At 37.5% G+C, this 20,922-nt stretch overlaps 1 protein-coding gene across 1 annotated transcript in view; it reads left to right on the forward strand.

Annotated features, from left to right (window-relative positions):
- Positions 1–17,233, forward strand: part of ARHGAP15 (Rho GTPase activating protein 15) — a 620,551-nt gene extending 603,318 nt beyond the window's left edge. The window contains exon 14 of the mRNA XM_019735910.2: positions 16,870–17,233. Within this exon, the coding sequence (XP_019591469.1) occupies positions 16,870–17,053 (184 nt within the window). The 3' untranslated portion in view covers positions 17,054–17,233. The remainder of the gene's footprint in view (positions 1–16,869) is intronic.
- The last annotated feature ends 3,689 nt before the right edge of the window (positions 17,234–20,922 follow it).

The following is a 20,922-nucleotide window of genomic DNA, read 5'->3' on the forward strand; positions in this document are numbered from 1 at the left end:
TAAAACAGGAGAGAGGCATGGAAAGGTCTAGATTCGAGTCTCAGCTTTTGGACTTAATTGGCTCTGTGACTTTTGGACAGGTCATTTAACCAAGAAGTTTTTAAACACCAGATTTGCCTATGAAGTTTTTTTAGAAACTCAGAGACCTGGGCTAAATAAGAATCTCTGCAGGATACCTTTGCTTTTTTAAAAGCTCTAGGCAGAGTAAAAAACCAATGATTCCTAATCTCCCTTTCTTTGTTTATAAAATAACAATGACAGAGGCAAATTTAATCACGTATCATAAAAATTAATGTTTCTATAATTTGGAAAGGGCTTTACAGACATCTTTTTTTTTTTTTTAACTTTACCTTCAAAACAACCCATGAGGTCAGTTTTGTCATTAATTTCAGTTTTTAAACAAGGAAACTGAGGCTCAGAGAAGTGATAAGGCCTATCTAAGACCATATAGTCAATACATGGGGAATAAGAACTTAATATTTTGAGATTCCAGATTACAGGTTTTCCCTTGAGCAGTGGTTCTCTTCCCTAGCACAATAGAACAACACTCAGAGTTTTTATCAAGCCCAGAGCTCACTGCAAGCCAATTTTAACAGAATCTCTGTGGGTGAGTCCCTGACATTCACATAGTTTTGGATGGTCCACAGATACCAAGATACAGCAAGAATTGAGAATCTCTGCTCTAGAATGACCAGAACAAATTTAGAAAATATAAAGTACTATATATAAAGCATGATGGTTTTATCCCAGTTTTGTTGATGATAAAATACAAATGTGGAGTGGAAGGAAATGATTAATAAACACAGAACTGGTCGGCGCTAGACTCAACGCTAGATTTCAGGTCTCGTCCTTCACAAACCAGTTCTTTTTCTACTAGAGCTTCTCTGATTCCTCAGTGCTCATGGGTACCATCACAGGTTGAATTTAACATGGCACCAGATACCTATACACACCAGATGAGGAGTGGGATGGGGAAGAAAGAGAAGTCAAACTATGATGTGAGACCAACAAAGCCTGGTCAACCCACAGGAGCTCTGGAGCATCTATGGCCCATCAGAGCTATCTCCAGATGGACCAAAATGACTCAGCCTTTCTACCCCCACTATGATCAGTTATTGGCTGTGGGCTGTGTTCAAGAGTCTTTTGGGGTAAGGCTCTATCTTCAGCTGAGGGAAACCTTGCAGGGACTGACTGCTGACTAACAAGTAACAAGCTCTTCCTTAAAGAGACATCTGGGCAGAATATCTCATGTCCACCAGAGTCCACCTTTTGTGCCACTCTGCTTCATTCTTTCTGGATGTTTGGGGAACGGCTCCCCTAAGACTTCAGAAGGCCTCACTTGCCAAGGAAGCCTTTGAAGAGGAAGCTTGAATAGGACGAAATCAATCCCTGTAGGTGAAGTTGGGCCTGAGCCCACGACTTACACTTATCCTCTCCTCCCTCCACTATCCATTCTAGATGCCCCTCACCCTCACTTATAGCCTCTGCCGTCATGGTGGCTGACTCAATGCAGTGACTCCACTCCTCATCCCTGAGGAGTCCAAACTCCTAATCACCATGTCTTCTCAGAAAAGAATGTATGCCTTCTCCATTAACCATAAAACCTGGGTGACAGAGACCTTGGAGGCTCCATGGAGATCATTAGGATGACACACATATTATTCCTTCTCCTCCTTGTGTAACAGCAACCCTACCTCCTCCACTTGATCAGGGTCAATGACCCCTGACTAGATGGTCAGTCTTCTCCTTGCCTGCTGATCACACTGGACCCAAGAAACCCCAAGTGCTCAGGAAGCAGCAGTGGGTTGTAAAACAATGACTAGATATTATTCTAATACAGTGATACAAGCTAAATACCGTCCTTGTTGGCCGCCTATTTATTTTGCTCCTAGGGTAAGCCATGTTCTGTTAACCATCTTCATGCTCTCTGTGAGTCAAGTTCCCTGGGCTGTCCCTCATGCCTATTATTATAATTGCACCTACCTGACTTCTAGCAATTAAGCCCACCACCTGATCTTTATTATTTCACTGTCTTATCATCTCCACTGTTATTGGTTCACTTATTTCTGTAATGGGCTCTGCTATCGCCAACCCTGATTTACAGAGTAAAGTCCCCTGTAATAGCAAACAATTTTTGTGGAGTATCGATGGTGCTTAGCCCTTCAATCTCATTGACCTTGTAGCTACTATCCACAACCTCCGACCAGTATTTTTAAATGTCTAATACATTACACAAGCTACTAGTCTCTTCTCATGGATATAACATCCCAATTTACCACCAGTGAGAGTTTTAACAATTGGACTGCCACCTTGTGCCAAAACCCAACTGTATTTGCCTGCCACCATTGACAGAACCTCATTGCCAGCCAGCCAGCAAGTGACCCAGCCCCAAATGCCCATTTTTGCTGGCTTTCCTGGACCACTCCTGGAACTAATAATCACAGATTAAGTTCTATAGAAAGAGACCCTGAAACAGAGTTTAACATGCAGAGTATTTATTAGGGATCAACCCCTATGGAAGGGAGTGGGTGGGAGCGTAATTGGGCAGAAGAAGAAATTGAGACATGGACCCAACTTAGTCTCAGCCAACTCCACAGGGAGCTCTGGATCCATGTAGCCCATTGTCCCACAGTGGGAGGAATGGTTTTAGATGGCCAAGAAAAATGGTATTTTTTCTTTAACTTCAACTATCCATAATATAAAGCAGATAAAAATTACATTCTATTTTAAACTCCTCTCACCAGTTCTGTTCAAACTGGGTACATGTTGGAGACTCATTGTCAGATAGTACATGGGTAGGAAAGGCACCCTGCACAATTGCAGGACCCTCACAAGCTCTCAGGAAATATTATCTCTCCTCATCTCTGCCTTCATGTTCTCATTATCGCAAAGCAGATCTGAAACTCTGGTGTGTGAGAAATATAACTATTGTGCCATAACCGAAACAAACTTCTCTGTCAAAGCCTGTTCTTTTAAATGATTTCAATCTAGTTGATTCAGAGTGACTTCTAGACATTTTCTGGCCCATTTCTAGTTCATGTGGCCCAAGCATTTGGTGGAGGGCAGGGAGCACATCAATTTCTACAGTATTTCAATAAATATTTATTGAGCACCTAGTGCTATGAGCCAAATACTAATCTTGATCTAGATATACTGGCTTAAACAAAAACAAAGTTCTGATGCTTAAGATGTTTACATTCTACTGAAGACAGACAATAAGGCAGATAAGCAGAGTAGAAAGTGTCTGGATTACGTCACCTGTCCAGGTGGGTGTTCATTCTTTTCTGGGTTTTTATTTATTTTTTTTTTTTTTTGGTCATCATTCCCAACTTTGAATACCAGGTCTGGGTTTTAGTCACTATTCAGGTAGAACTCTGTAAAGCTATCCTAATGCCACCTTTGCCTGCATATACCATGCAGTCATTCCTATTTAACTATTTCTAGCATACTAAACACGAGTAACTCCGGAATCTTGCTATATCCCTAGGTTTTCCCCAAGGAGAAGAATATGGTCCATCTGATCTCAGAATCCTCAGACCTTCTAAAAGCCTGTATCCCCAGGGAAGTGGGGTGGAAAGGCGTCAGGACTCACCTCTCCATGGGACATCGCCAAAGTCTTAGCTCTCTTCAAACTAGCTCTCCTTCTCCTAGTCCAGAAAATCTTCCTTTTGTCTGGCAGCAGGGTAGCCTGGCTCTTCATCTACCTTCCAATTTATTGCTTAGGCATTAACTGCAACTCTGAGTTCTTAAACGCTTATGCTTTTGAAACTCAAAGGTACAGTCCTTAGCCGTTCAAATGCCTTAGCTTGCAAAAATCCAAAGCACTTTCTCTGCTTTGCTGCTGTATCATCCCTCCACTGAGGTCAAAAAATGCTGCTGACTAAACCTTGGGGAAAGGCAAGAGGTACAAGGAAGAGAGGGGAAGAAACTTCAGTTATTATACATTATCCTACCTCGTCTCAAATGACAGTTTGACTTCCTTAGAATGTCCATTCTTTCATCATTAATCTGGGAGCCTAGACCATATTTTAAATGTCATTCAACTTGTCATCTAATACAGGAATCTCAGACATATCTAAATGCCTCCTGATAGAGAACTCATGGCCTTTTTTTTAATAACTTTGAAAGATTCCCCCAGTACCTTTCCAGTATTCATATGGAAAAATCTATGCCAACCAAATAGTAATAATAGTAATAATAGCTAAGTGATGGGATTATGAGAGATTTTTATTTTCTATTTTGATTTGTCTGCATTTTCTAAACTTTCTATAATAAATAGAAGCATCCTAGTCTGCTTCATCTGAAGCATCCTAGTCTGTTTCATCTGAAACATCCTAGTCTGTTTTCCCCAACTCTCATTCTTCACAAGGAGGTATTCTCTGGGCCAGTTCCAGACACTGGATTTGCAAGAGGACATTTGACTTTTTCTTCCATATCATGGCTTTTTGCACTCCATCATCATGACTTTCCTAATGATTCCTTTTCCAAATCAAACTCCTTGAGCTCTTTGCTCCACCATTGAGGAAAGTGTCCCTCTGTGGGCACATTTACCTTGGTGCTATCCAAGTGTCTCTTGGTGTGAGGTAGTGTCTCTCTTAAAGTCAAGTCATTGTAAAAAGTATCTAAAATTTAATTTTCCTTAGGAAGTAAAATTGAGGGTGGACGATTGAATGGCAATACCCAAATTGCAACTATATATTTTTTTTTCAGCTATTCTAGGACCTTTTAAACAGAGACAATTTTCAAGTAACTGCTGAAGGTTTGTTGCAGATGCCCTCTGTGGGAAGTGAAATAGCTATTCTCTTTACCTATGTGAACAGGAAAAATTTAAAAAAAGAAGTTGATGAATTCTGACTTTGCATATTGATAGTGTTCCCATTAGTTTTATCTAACATTATAAGGCAAATATTTAAGTTCTATGTTTTCACTAATATCTTATAATTATGTGCCTTCTTCTGCTTGGCCTAATTAATGCTGATCCATGCACAACCTCCAATATTCTATATAAAATTTTACTAGCACATACTAGATTTTTAACGGACTTATTGAACAGATTCGGGTAGAAAGTAATGACAATCGTATAATTTTTTCCTTTCTAAAAATACTGCCATCATGTAATATGTTCCCTAGCCTGTCTCCCCTACATCCAGGGCAAGTCTTCCAGGATGCTGTTATTATAAGTAGTACTGGTAGGTCAGCAGAGTTCAGGAATAAAAACTAAGACTTCTTTTACTGCTGTCATGGTCAAATGTGGGTGGCTAAAACCATTTTAAAGCTTAGAGAAAACACCTAAGGGAAACCACAGCTGAAATTCTCAACCTGTCTTACCAATGGTGCATGCAGTTCCATTCACAATGAGAAATGAATGCTTTCAGAAGTTTAAAACACTGTGTGAATCTGGAGAAAAAGGTAATATGTATTCATTTGGCTTTTTGTCCACTTGAACACCCTTCTCATTTTTGTAAATATATCCTAGGATGTGAATTAGGTGATTAAAAAATAAACAATGTCACCCAAGACTTCTTGCTGACTCTCTGACTCACTTCTCTCCCAAGTCTTCCTCAGGCCCCAGGCCTTACAATTAGGAAGCCATTAATTTCAAATGCAAAATTCTTGAGTCTTAGTTATTTGGTGAAAAAATATCTATATCCCAGAATAATAAAGATCTTTATCTTAATCTAGGTGTTTCCACTTACAATGTGGCTTTGAACAAATTATCAATTTCTTTAGGCTCATTTTGTCCATTTGAAAAAAATTCATCTGAAAATTTTCTTTCACACCTGAAAAAGAAAATGGGAGGAGGGATATTCCTAACATATATTAAAGTTACAATGATTTAAACAGCAAAGGACTAGTTCAGACTACACACAGAACTATCGGCAGAGTAGGATGTACCAAGTGTGTGTATTATGATTGCAGGAAACTGCACAAAAATCTAGCATTACAAATAAATGGAGAATGGGCGATTTATTCAACAAATGTTATTGGGAAAATTAGCTAGCTTTTGGAGAAAAATTAATTTAGATTACCATCACATTTCACACAATAAAATATATTTAAGATGAATTAGAGGATATGAAAATGAAATAATTTTTAAAAACTAGGAGAAAATGTTGATAATATTTATATAATCTCTTTCAATGGATGCATTTTATAATAACAAAAACAATGGTAGAAATTCCAAAAGAAATAGTGCTAGACATGACCGCATAAAAGTTTAAATAAATAAAATTAAGTAACAAATGAATTGAGAGAATATAATTACAAAAAAAATAATGAAATGTTATGCTTCTTAATAAATAAACAACTCAAAAATCTATATATGGAAGGATATTCATCGTAGCATTGTCTATAATAGAAGTAGAAGCAACCTAAAAGTGCTCCCGCAGGGAAATGGTTAAATAAATTAAGGTATATCTATACTATGAAATTTAACAACTTTTTTTAAAAGGATGAGGTATTTTTATATGTACTGACTTGGAAAGATGCCCGTGATATATATTTAAGGGGGAAAACAGCAAATTGTAGCATGTTATGTATTTTTATCTCATTTTTTTAAAAGAAAAAAATATATATGAAGATAGGTAGATGGATAGATAGATAGCAAAACATCCAGAAGGAACACTCATCTGCTAATTATCGTTATCATGAAGATCATGAAGGAGTTTGAATAGGAAGCAGGAGGATTTTTGCTTTTTTTTTCCCCCCTTACGTTGATCCGATCTTTATTTTAAAGACTCATCGGAAAAGGTTTATGATCTATCTGAGAAAAACCAGTTTGGGTGGTAATTTAGAGCAAATTATATTAGATGTATGTTGACTATTCAGATCAATATGATTAGAATGCATGATTCAGAACATGATCTCTTTAGACTTCTTTCATGACCTGAAGTCCCATTTTCCTTCCCTTTTCCTCCTTTGTTATACTGTCTCTTTTCTCCTGATTAGTACATTTTTTTCAAAGACTATGTATTAGTTTTATTATACAAAATAAATAAAATGGATTAAACAAACAATGATAAGCTCTCAATAGGCAAGGGGCAGGAGATATGACAGCTATTCACAGAAGAGAAAAATCCACATGTCTGCTTTTGGTTTTTTTACTTTTTCCTCTTTTCCTAAACTCAAGGAACCCTAAATTCAAAGAATGACAGACCATTTTACACCTATCAAATTGGCAATTATTTTAAAAGGAATAATACCAAATGATAATGATAACAGGACTACATATTACATGCAGTGGAATGGAATGTGCAAACTGTCCTCATATCATCATATTTTAAGAAAAGAAGAGACATAACTTATGATCTAGTGCAAGTTCTCAAAGTGTGGCCTCTGGACCAGCAGTATCACAACCTGGGAACTTGTAAGGAAAGCAAATTCTCATATCCCTCTCCAGATGCACTGAATCATTAATCTGGGGGTAAAGCCCAGCAATTTGTTTCAACATGGCTTCCAAATTATTCTCATGAACAGTAAAGTTTGAGAATCACTGATCTAGGTGTTACGTACATTTTTACTATTTTACCCTAAGGCAGGATTTCTCAACAGCAGCACTATTGACATACTGAGTTGGATAATTCTTTGTTGTGAGAGGCTGTCCTATGATTGTAGAATATTTAGCCACATCTTTTGCTTCTACCCACTGGATGCCAGTAGCGACTCCCACCCCACCCACCCCTCCCCCCACCACCACTGTCATGACAATCCAAAATGTCTACAGCAATTGCCAAATGCCTCATGGAGTGAGGAGGGGAGGACAAAATTGCCCCTGGTTGGGAACCATTGCCTAAAGCAATCTTCCAAAATGTAGAGGAAGAATATATACATTTTTTGGTTATGTCAATTTCACTTATACTAAGAAATCATAATGTACAACCCATTTTGTCCCATATAAGGCAATAAGTAAATAATAAATATGATCAAAAAATACAGTGAGTGTTTAAATTAAAAATATTTATTACAGTAAAAGACACATTGCCATTAATCCTCCTCAAGTTACTCTCCGTCACTTCGAACACACTTATCCCATTGTTCTTGTCACTTTCTGAGGCAGTTCTGGAAATCCTCTTTCGTATCTTTAGTTGTGCTGTTGTGGCTGCCTCGATGTCCTGAATCAATTCAAAACATTTACCTTTCGTGGTCATTTTGACATTAGGGAAGAGCCAGAAGTCACACGGTGCCAGATCCTGTGAATAAGGTGAGGGGACACACTGTAATGTTTTTATTTGACAGAAATTGCCATATACCAGAAGCAATGTGTGACTCAGAGCATTGTCATGATGGAGGATGATTTAAGGCACACTTTAAAACACACCTTCTCTTAACCTTAGCTCACACCCAACTGACTGCACAGAAGAATTTGAAACTTGTCAGAAACTGTTACTAAGGTTCAATGCACTGCTTCCCGTATTGAAGATCCCTACCTTTCCATTGGATGGCAGTTGACAGCAGCATTCACCATATTTTGTGATCATCAGGGAAAGGCTTCGTATCACACATCGCCTCTGGCCACACTATCCCCTTCTCTAGTCTTACATGCATCAAGCACAACCTCACCACTGGGGCGTTCTACCTACTCTTTCTTGTCTAGAGTTCTCCTTCCCCAGGTGTGTGTACCTAAGTGGTCTCTGCCCCAGTGTTCTTTCCTTAGGAAGGACTTCTGAGTGCCTTGTCTGCTATGTGTAGCACTTCCCACCACTCTCTGCTCATAAGAATTACCTGTGGACTATATTATCTGCAGCCAGCCAGGCCCCACCCATATTAAGCAAACCAAAATCTCTGGGGATGGATTTGAGGACATTCAGATTTCTTTTAAAAGGTCCCCAGGGTCAGTAGAAGAACAACTACTACTCTTTTTCTTTGTTTTTCTTGATGTACTTCAGTGCCTGAAATCACATTATATATCGTTTAATGTATTGGTCATTGTCTGGTTCTCCTGCTAGATTCTAAGCTTCATATGGGTGAGGACTTTATCTATTTTACTCATTGCACTGTCCCCGACACCCAAAACAGTGTCCAACACCTAGTAGGTACTCAACAGATTTTTATGAATGAATAATTGTTACATTGAATTACTGCTAATGGTTACTGGTGGATTTTTTTCTTTATTATACTTCTCTAAACTTTTAAAATTCTCTTGAATTGGATGTATTATTTTATAATCAGAAAAAAGAAATTAAAACTGATTTTTAAATCTACCTTTGAAATTGTGATATATTTGAAGCACAGTGATTAGCACATAATAGATATTCAACAAGTAGTAACAACTATTAGTGTTCCTTTCTGATGTTATCTATGTCAGGATTCCATTGTGATATCCCAGTTTATCGATGGTTGTTGTCACATTATAGAATACATATTTCAACTAGAAATAAGTCACTTTGAAGCCTATGGGCTATTCACTCTTTTTATTTTGTCAGTCCTCTTATTAGACTGAGCATTGCTTTAAAAGATACGTTAGAATCTCCTTATAATGACCAATCAATAAAAATCTGAAACAAGTGAATAATTGAAAATGTTTCAATCTTCAGCATTGAAATCAGTGCAAAGAGGTTATTTAATAAATGCAAAGAATAAGGCCATGTCAGCTATGAATATACAACTGCCATATAACGCTCCTCTTCCATAATGAGCTTTGAGAGAATTACATACACATGGCTTTAAAGATTATTGAAAAGCCAAAATGTCTACATAGCAATAATTCCCGTTTAGGAGGATAGTTGTTAACTTATTTTAGAAAATAATAATATTATATTTGGATATAAAATTAAAGACTTTACAATTACTTAAACCAGTTAATTTATAAATTAACATATGCAAATCACCAGTAAATGACCACCGTCATGCAGGGTGGCAGGCGGAGGTCTCTGGTCCTGCTCCCCACATAAGAACACAGGATATGGTGGGGCCAAAAAGGAACACCCACGGAGCCATAGGTAGGGGAGTCATACTACTATATTCTCACTGGCGGCTGGATTGGAGACACAGGAAGCAAGAGCCACACTATCCGCAACCTGCCGTCCACTTCTCTCTGCCAACCAACCTCACTTACTAGCTGCAATCCGCTCTTGCTAGCTCAGCCACCATCTTCTTGCTAACCCCCATTTTTCAACTAACGTAGCCACAGCAGTTATATTAGTGGCCAATGGCTCACTGGTTACAGCTGACAGCCAACTAGCTACAGCTGATGGCCATCCAATCACAATTGATGGCCATTTACTACCTGAGCCAGCACCTTTCCACGTGAGGGCAACAGCCTGGAAACTGCACTCCTGGCTCTGTCCCCACACCACCTTAAAACACATTAATGTTAAGGACAAAAACACTGGTGAATGCTCTTCTGCTTCTGCAATATTTGAAGATTTTTCTGACGTACAGCCATGACCTTAAGGGAGAAGGTAGAATTCCTGCTAAGTCCCCCAATCTTAGTTTTTATAAAAAAGTCCAGTATAGTTAGCAGTACAGTTTGGCAAATTAAAGGTAGGCAAGCATATAGTTAGCATGAATTCCCCCGCAAAGCAGCTATAGAACATATGTAGGAAGCCAAAGTTGAGCACATTGAAAATGTATTCTATTTTTAACAGCCTCTTTCACTTAAGTGGTCAGAATCACAAGTTAACGTTTCACATACAGTGGCTGAGCTGTATTTTGCAAGCCAGGTGTGACCTGACGGCAAGAGTACATTTACCACCACACTCTCCCCATTCAAGTTAAACCACCTTGGTTATATGTGTCAGAAAATCATAGCATTACAGAGATAGGGAAGAAAACACTTTTAATACACTTCCAATAACTTGAGAGTTGTCCTGCAGGCAATTATGTGGCTTTCAACTTCCTTTCAAGTCACTATGGTAACAGTAAAGCACAAACTTAAAAGGAAGTTTGCATCCATGTATCTGTTTAGAGCTGGACTATTATTAAATGCGTTGGTCTTCTTAATTCAGCATTAATTTTGAGTTTTGTACTAAAGCTGTCTTTCAGTTTGAGTCATTTGGCTGTGATTTTAAGCAACTAAGGAATTTTTTTGAGTTAGCAATTCAGCTCACTCTTGGAAAAACTTACCCAGCATAAGGCTGCGAGGATTTTTTTGTCTGGGGTCCAACATCTGTAGCATTGGATTATAGATTGTTTCTAAAATAATCTTAAATTAATGGATCATTGCTCCTTCCATTTGGGCCCGACAAAAAGTAGCTCTGGCATTTCCTCTCCTTTTTTTGCTGTAAACTGTATATCACCCTTTTAAGCTCTTGCCAGAAAAATGAATTCTTACCCACTTCAAGATTTTATAAACTTGAATTTTGCTTAGCAGTATAAGAATTCCTTTTACAATGAATATACATCAAGTGCTATTTCATGAACAAATTCATAAAATCATAATTATTTTTGTCAGGCTATTTTAAACTAAGCAGTATTAATAAATAGCCTTTTTCAAGAGTTATGCTTTGGGGTCTTTTTCCTATTAGTCAAGCATTCACAGGCACTAAACTTTTGAGCTCTTCATGTTGCTTAGAGTAAGGTATCTTTGCTCTAAGGATTTCTTAGGAGTAAATTAATGGTGAGTAAACAAACATGTAGAAGAATTTCCAAATATTGATCTAAGGTCTAAATGTTTTTGCACTTTCTTACCCATCCATCAATTCCCTGTACGTTAATCTCTCAGCCGTGTCTTAGCTCTCACCATTCCTCTTCAGATGTGTTCTTTCGCCTTTTGGCCTTTGTTTTGTCATAGAAGGAGCATTTCTGTCATGTCTTTGTTAGATACATGTTAAATTGTAGCTCAAATTTTACAACACTGTCATGGAATCTAAGGCCTAATAAAATCTAAGCCCTACCAGGTGGATGGAACCTGCCAAGAATGACCATAGTCTAACCTCTTCAGTTAGTTGCTGTGGACTTTGAAGCCAGGGTGGCATAGGAGGGTAATATTTTATTTAACTGGCCCTTAGCAAAGCAACTAAAGAGACATTTTCTTGTTGTCCCTAAGGAGAATCTACAACACTCAAGTAAGTTAGGGAACACATGAGTCACACAGAGAAAAACAAAACTACTTTCTATAGGACTTGTCAGAGCCTTTATAATGCTATTGTGTGGTGTGACTTTTTAAGAAGAACAAAGTGGCACACAGTTTTCTTCAAAAGTTATTTTACTCCAGAATGCTATTTTTGTGAAGTATATTATAGAAATGGTGTTTTGCAGGACTCACTTTCATGAAGGCTGTCCTGGAGGTATTGCCAAACCCATAGTAAAACTGGATTTGGTTTCTGAATCAGATCCTCTCCCCGCTTCCAATAATACAACTCAACTTCATTTTAAGCTACTAGAAGTACAACTTAACTGTTTAGGAGAGTTTTCTGTCTAAAAACTAGATTGAATTTTTTTCATGCAGAGCTTTTATTTCTTTCAATAGCCTATGTTTCTACATATGTTTTACTAGTTGAAGATTTCAGAAATAATGGCATATGCAGTGCCCCGCTGGTCTCCACAGTGAGAGTAGAAATTATGATATCTATTGATTTAAGGTAAAAAACAAAAAAAAAAAAAAAAAACTAAGAGTTAAATAATTTTGTAGGGTAGTATTCTAGCTATAGTTTGACATTGTGGTTGACTTCCTATGTGGTCCTAAATCAACCACTGAACTATTTAAGAGTCTATTGAGATAGAGAGTAGGTAAATTCACATTTATATAATGAAGTTTATAACAGCATTAATACATTTTCCCATACATCCCCAGTTTGAGGGCCTGTTTTGCTAGAAATATCTATCCCCACTGTCTATTAGAAAGGGGTCTGATGTAATTTAAATGTTGATAACAAAACAGATTTGCCTAGCTACATGAATTATATAGTTTAGTAGTTAGTGACTTCTACCCCAAATTAGTCTTCACTTTCAGTATCTTTTCTAACCTAAAGATTGATGGATTTCTCAATATACCAACTACTGGTTGGTTGATATTCAGAACATAAATTGCTAAAGATATATATATATATATATATATATATATATATATATATATATATCACAAGCACACATTTTATAACAGTGAATAAGATAGCATGTATATTATATAACACACACATTATTTTTTCTTTCTTAACTACATTTTATTTCTCTAAGAGTTATTGCAAGTAACTTGATTTTCCCAACTTAGGAAAAAATTCCAAGCTGCTAAGAAAATTTAACCTGCAGTAATGCAAATACAAAAAAAAAACAAAAAAACTTTATGTCATTTAGTAAAATCTGTTTATAACAAGATTATTTTACAGCACTCATAGTTAAAGCCAGTTTTATTAAAATCAGATGGAAAGTGTGCAGAGAAATGGACACCAAGTATACCGGTTTCAGATGGAATGATTGTTCCATATTTACATACACATAGAAAGCACCAGTGAACATTTTTTCTATAGGAAATTTAGGAAACTGATGCACTGGCAGAAATTCATTACAGGAGTTCGCTTCCATGACCCACTGGCTAAGATAAAGAACGCTTTCCCAAAAGAGGGTGCTGACATACAGCTCTAGCTGCCTCCTGTCCATTTTATTTAAACTCGGTCTTGGTTTTTTCCTCTAGATTTGGCCCGACTCTGGATTCTAAGCCAGGCCTTTGGCTGAGAAGGAAATATACAAAGAACTCTGGGAAATTGAAAAATAGTCCAGTCCCATTTCAGCCTTCTTTCTCTCCCCCAATGGCCTGAGTCTAACCTGCTGTATCTTTCCGGTGTGCCCTGGAGAGCTCAATTACCCCTCCAGTCACCCAAGTTCCTCCAGATGCTGTAGACCTCATCCAGCTTCTGCCCCAGAACCTCCTGACAGACACAACTGCCTCTCCAACAATCAGCTCTTGGACCTCCCTTGATTTCTAGCCTCACCTTTGTGAGTTTGAAGCAATTCTGGTTCCCAGCTATCCCAGATTTCACTGTCCCTGCTACCAACCAAAATTACAACCACAATTAAGTAGGAAAATATATCTTCAATCCTCAATCTATCTTTCTGTCATCCTTTTCCCCTTTCAATCTCCCTGGAATCCAGGTTCTAATGTTCTTCCTCTACACCGTAGGCCAAGATGCCCTATGTCAGTCCTTCACCTTCAAACTTTCAACACTCTCTGGCTGCTGATTCTCCCTTCTCCATACCTTATGACCTCTGAGCCCTGCTCTTTGCTAGATAAATCTTATCAACTTTGACCTTTGCTATTGGTGAGTGATGTTCTTAAAGCAACTTTTACTTCATAAGCACTCAATTAATTGATTAGTTATGCTATTTCTCTCCATATTTGCCTTTTAACAATGTGTGTGTGGTGTGTGTGTGTGAGTGTGTGTGTGTGTGTTGTGTGGAGTCATTAAAGGAACTGGTATCGCAAAAAGGTATCACTTTAAAACCAAAAGAGAAAATCTGTTTTCCTTCACAGTGAATCTTACTAATAACTTTTATAATAAAGTTATTATTTTAAGGCTCAAGACAGACCTTAAACCAAGGTCAACTTTAAAACCAAAAGAGAAAACCTGTTTTCCTTCACAGTGAATCTTACTAATAACTTTTATAATAAAGTTATTATTTTAAGGCTCAAGACAGACCTTAAACCAAGGTCAACAGGGAAGGTCAATGTTAAAGGCCCACTCTGTTTGCCCCGACTCCAGGACAGGAGGATGTTTAAGTCATCCTATTGACTTGGTAAATGTAGCAACAGTGTGGCATAGTTTCTTATATTCCAAAGGAAACTTTAAACTTGGCGTCTCAGATAACTCATGGGTGCTCTAAAAATATGAGACTCCCTTCCAGAAATGTAGCCATGCCAACAACACTCACAGGTACAAATGCTCTCCATTTAAAGCAGAAGGAAAGTGAAAATGGGAGGCAGAATATCTTGAATATTCAGTTCAAACTTGAGAGTCGTTTTTGTCCACAATAAATCTATTGGAACCAGGCTGTCAGTCACAATTCTCCAGTGAAAAATAAAAATTCAGACCCTCCTCAAATTTCCAGGTATAAAATAAATAAGTCATGGAGATGTAATGTACAGCATAGAGAACGTAGTCAATAATATTATAATGACGTTATAGATGGTTACTAGACGTACATGGTGATCACTTCTTTAGGTATATAAATGTTGAATAACTATGGTGTACCCCTGAAACTAATGTAATATTGTATGTTAGCTATCTTTTAATGAACAAAATTTTAAAGCAAAAAATTCAGAGCCTCTTATGGAAGGATCTGATGATAATCACGTGGAGGAGGGCAGAGTGAAAACTCATCCCAGTTATTAAGCATAGCAGGTCATAACACAGAACATGGCAATGATGCTTCCACAGATGTGGGAATCGGGCTGCCTGAGTTTGAACCTCTGCTGTATGTGATATCAGGTACTTCACCACTCCTGGCCTCATTTGTAAAATGGGCTGAATAATAGAAGCTACCTCGCGAGGTTGTTATAAGGATTAAGTGAGATAATAAAATTGCTTAGAATAATACTTGGTTATTATTGATATTGCTCAGGTCAAGGACATTTTGCTGACCATGTATTTGTGCGGTGGGGAGTCACAGATAGACAGCTGTGGTCCTTCTCAATCTCTCTCAGGAGAGAGAAGGTATGGCCTCTTGGTTACAGAAGTGGTACTTTAAAGATTTGGGATCGTGAAGGGATAGAAACAAAGCAAGTCTTCTTGCGTCCTCTGACTGGGTCTATCTACATAGGCCCAAAAAGGCCAAAGAAAGAGTCCTCCAAAGTCCAAACAGTTCCCCAATGTTCCACAATGGCTCTGATACCAGAGACCCCACTGCCTTGCAATAAACTCTTCCTTTGCTTCACTTTGTTCTCTATGCTCATATTTCCCTTTATGTCAGGATGTCCGGTGGAATGCAGAGTTTAGTATTTCTTGGCACCCTGTCTTCCTTCTCTATGTTATCCCTATTTCCTTAATATCACTAAAACCTTACTCTTCCTAGTTTTAGGGTAAAACCAAGTGGGCTTCAATTTTAAGGAGAAGCATTATTTTTTTAAGGTCCTACATTTTTATAGGATGAGGCTTTGTTTTCTTTTTAAGAGTCCTGTGTTGAAGCAGGCAAGGCACTACTATTAATAAAACCACATCCTAAAGTTTCATTGGTATTCCAGCTCTCTGTACAGTCCTCACACAAGCAAGCATTTCTTTGATTCCAGTGAGTTTCTTTCCCTGCACAAATCCTACAAGATTTAGCATTTTATTGAGATGTGAGCTAATCTGGCTGACCAAAATGAATGTAGACATGTAGAATTTTGTCTTATACCTAAATGTCTAGAACACCTTCTCTACAATACATATTCCAATCAGCATTTTTCAGACACACTTTACTCACATTAATCACTAAAAATGTATTATGTTCTCAGTCTTTACATCAACCTTCCATTATTGATTATGCGTATATTTTTCTACTTTTTGTGTTTGGAGTCTTCTGTATTTTATGCATGGCTCACCTATTTCCTCCATTGACTATAAATACTGCAAAGGCTGGATCTTATTAACTCTCCAAAGTAATTTTTGCTGTCTAATTTACTCATTTATTCATTGCACAAACATTTATAGAGCACTAACAACGGCCAGGTACTATGTTGTACAAGGCATCGAATTCTTCCCCAAAAGTCATAAGTTCTATTTCTAAAGCATAAAGAGTAGAAGATTAAATAGTGTTGTGGTAGTTGTTTTTCTGGAACTAGAAAAAATTGCTTGTGTTTCATTCTGCATTTCTCCAAAGCCAGTCACTGCCCTTACTTCCCTTCTTTAAATTGAAATTTAAAAAAAGAATTTAAGAACACAGAACTCTATAATTCAAAAGTAGCTACAGTTTTACTTCAAACTCCAATGGAATATCTCTTTCTCTCTTTCTCCACAGGATAGTGGCCAAAGCCTCCAAGAACCTCATGTCCACACAAAGCTTAGGGATTGTATTTGGACCCACCCTTCTGCGAGCTGAAAATGAATCAGGGAACATGGCGATACACATGGTCTACCAAAACCAGATAGCTGAGCTCATGCTGAGTGAGTACAATAAGATCTTCAGCTCAGAGGAAGACTGACAGACCAGACAAGTTACTGAATGTGTTCACATCTGTCTTGATGCCTAATATTTTTACATTTCTGTAAACATATTTCTGAAATATTTTTTTCCTTTCAAGCGACAGATGCCTCATCTTGTGAAAACTTAATGATAATTTTGTATTTAAGTTCCAAACATTTGAATAAAAGAGTTGACAATATTTGCCTATATGTGTTCTACATTAACACTTTCCGTGCTGTTCCTTCTAGCATTTCTAGGCATACAGTATGCATGCTCCATGATAGGCAGAGTACAGTACATACACAAAAACATTTTTAATGCTGCTCCTGGGCATGGGGTGTATGGTTGTATGTGTGTAGATGTGTGAGTGAGTGTGAGTGTGATTGAGAGTGTGTGTAGACACAGGTGAGCCTTGTCACTACCCTGGCTGCCTCATACTCCTACTTATACGTGAGTGGAACCAAAAGAGGAAGGAAGGCAGAAATTAATAATTTTCAAATAGGACAAAAGAAGTCAAGTTCTCAACCCAAATAGACACATTTCATCTTTCAAGAACATGTTTGTATGTGTAAATACTGTCCAGCTATCTGTGGTGCTATATGGTGCAATTTACAGATACATGTTGAATGGCAATTTTTCTAAAGAAAAACTGTCATTTTTCTCTAGAAAAATTGCCATTCTTTAGAAAAAAAAAACATTTGCCACAGAATATGGTATATATATATATATATATATATATATATATATATATATATATACATTATTCGCAGTCCCATAAACATACGGTCTATAAATTAGAAGCAAAATTAGTGCCCTGCAATTTTGATCTTTATATTATACAGGAATTGCATGAGTGCTCAGTTTTAATGTTAACATCCATTTTGAATCTTCCTCAAACTGTATATCCTTCTTTTCCCTGGCTATGTCATTTTATGTAGAATTTTTATTATGCTTCTGAGGATGCTTTATTGGTGAATTACGTTAAATCGATCTAGAAAAAAACTTTTTAAAAGGCATTTTTTCATATGCCCTAAGGATTACTTGACTAGACTTCGATTGCTTTATCCATTTGATGGTTAGTTTCAGTTGTCATGGATAAACAAAAGAGTAACTAACTAGAATATATCAAACATTACTTTATTTTGAAAAGTATGTTCTAGCTGAACACATCCCATACCCAGTTTGGTGAAAGTATTCTGCTGATAAAAATATAGACTTATGTTTGACAGCTTTTAAATCAAATTCAAACAGAATAAATAAAACTAATCCAGTGCGATAAAGAATAAGTCTAGTTATCGATTTGTTCATTAAAATGAAAAATAACGCATGTAAATAAAATGCATGAAGCATGGATCCAAGAGCAAACACAGAGCAATAATGAGCTCAGAAGCATAAGCTGTCTGCATAATAGGGTATATGGTAGAGGGTGAGAGTCTGCTCAAGAGACAGCCAGATGTGCGCACAGCTCCAGCATCCACAGAACTGCCTGAAGAGTCTTCCCTTGCCCCTCTTGAGTGTCTTCCTTTTGGCAATGGCACTAGTAAATCAGCTCATGGCCAAAAACAGAGAAACAACCACAATAAATGCTAAAATGCGATTTCATCAAGTGGGACGTATACACATACCACAAAACCAAGGAAAGTCACGTGAGGGAGAACCCCACGCTCTAAAGTCACTGGTAACAGCGAGCTAACAGACTTGCCAGATTTAAGCTCTTCTCATATTTAAAGTTGTATTTATGCCTTTCAGAAAAACATGGAGACGTGAAACAAGAGTTTCTGGCATTCTATTTCAAGTCCTCCTCATTTCCATGACATTCTATATTCTCAATTATCTCTTCTCCAAGATTTTAATTACTTCTCTTTTTGAAGGTGGGAGGAGTAAATTAGTAGTTCCAGCATTAAAATCTTATTCCTTCTCATGTCCTTCTTTAAAGTAATTCTGGGAGCATCAGCCAGAGAGAAGCAGCACGAACAGCCAAAGAGAAGTGGCACTACCTACTCTGAGCAGGGATTCACAGCCCCTTGTCTCTGTTGCTTTCCAGATTTATAATCTTCAAAAGCACCAGCTTCTTGATTTCCAATCTGATGGGATTTAGCCTGATTCAAACCCCAGCTGTGTCCTGTGCCTGCCTACTAAGGGCATTTAATCAGAGACTGTGTTTCCTCCCTCTAGGAAAAGATTTCAAGATGCTGAGCCAACCGTCACGCAATCTGACTTACACACACTAAAAGCATAAAATGGGTTACACCCAAAGGTCACTAGATTCCATAACATCCTAAAGACAGCAACGATGGTCCTACCAACTATCTGTTCCAACTTGGAAAGCCAAGCTTGTATGTATAGTAGGTTAACTCACTAAGATAGTAGATTTTATAAAACTGATCAATATTCTGCATCAAGAAGACATGAAAAGACAATGAGCATTGCTCAATCACCTTGCTTGAGCCAGGTGCAAGTCTAGGCATTACTGATCAAATATAAGGCAAATAATCTTACCCTCTGCAGTTTCACAATCCTGTAAGGGAGACAGTCACCTCAGGATTAGTTACACTTCAATACAAGATCAGGGACCACAGCCATCATGGTAACCATGGAGCCCCAGGGTTCTGCACTTAGGCATGCTCAAAAAGTATTTTTTGTCTGGTTTTATTGATCAAAAAATATTTTGAATGAATGAATGAGCAGAAGCTAGGACAGAGATATTAACAAAGCTCAGTGGTTGAAAAAGAGCCATTTAAATAACAACTTGTGCCTAGGGGGTATCAGGTGAAGCTTCACTGGAAAGGTAACCTTTTCAGTCTAATCTTGACCAATGAATAAGATTAACCAGACAAAGACAAATGTAAAAGACATGCTAGGAAGCAGGCATGACATGAACAGATCTGTGAAAGACCCAATATCTCCAAGGAAAAGTCAGAAGCTCAGTCAACAGCAGATGAAGTACATACCTGACCATTTTGGAGGCTGGAGCTAGAGAAAAATGTTGGGGTCAGATATAGGACATAATAAAATATTTAGATTTTTATCCTGTAGGCAAAAGAGATACAATGGAGTTTGTAAAATAAGAAAACCATAGAGAAATTTTGTTTATTAGAAAGAGAATCTCTAAATTCACCAGAGGGCAGAAGAAACAAATTACTTTGAGGACCCCCGGCATTTCCTTGTGCATGTGTTTGTGTGTGTGTGTACACTTTTCAACATTTTCTGGGAATGAAATGATAATCTTGTATTCTTAGGAGCATTTCTATGTTATGATGAACAAACATTTTAAGAAATTATCACCTTAATATAATCGAAGCACAAATCTGAAACAGTCTCCCTGAAAAATCAAGCTAGTTAGCACATCCCATTTCAGCGTGGACCTGTATAAACTTACCCACCCAGGACATGGGAAGTTGCCCCTCTTTTAACTCACACAAAAGGCTTCTTAGAGATTTATTCCATCCTATATGTTGAGAGTCTGCCTACTTAGTGTGTGCCATGCGACAGGATCACAGCTAGTACTTGAAAGCCATAGGATGGTTCTCCCTATCCAATTAGAAAACAAAGGATCCAATTAAGAAAAATTAGAAAAGCTGTTAAAAGGGAACAATCACTTGCCAATGATGCTGTCCTTACAGTTTAACACAGCCAGAAATTGACCTGTACTTCTCTTTTTCACATTTATTTTTGTAAATTATAAGTTAATCACTCTGTCAATGCCTAATTAGAAGGTCCTGCAAAGAGTTTCATCCAAAAGGACTGTCACTAAGAGTTCTGGGTCAAATTGCTATGTTGTCAAAAATGATAAATAAAACCAAAACAATATAAACTCTCTCATGGGAAAATCAAATCTTAATACAAAACAACAAAGATTTTCTTCAAACATAATAACCACATATTAAT

The sequence above is a fragment of the Rhinolophus sinicus genome, linkage group LG01 (assembly GCF_036562045.2).
Source record: "Rhinolophus sinicus isolate RSC01 linkage group LG01, ASM3656204v1, whole genome shotgun sequence".
Classification (NCBI taxonomy): domain Eukaryota; kingdom Metazoa; phylum Chordata; class Mammalia; order Chiroptera; family Rhinolophidae; genus Rhinolophus; species Rhinolophus sinicus.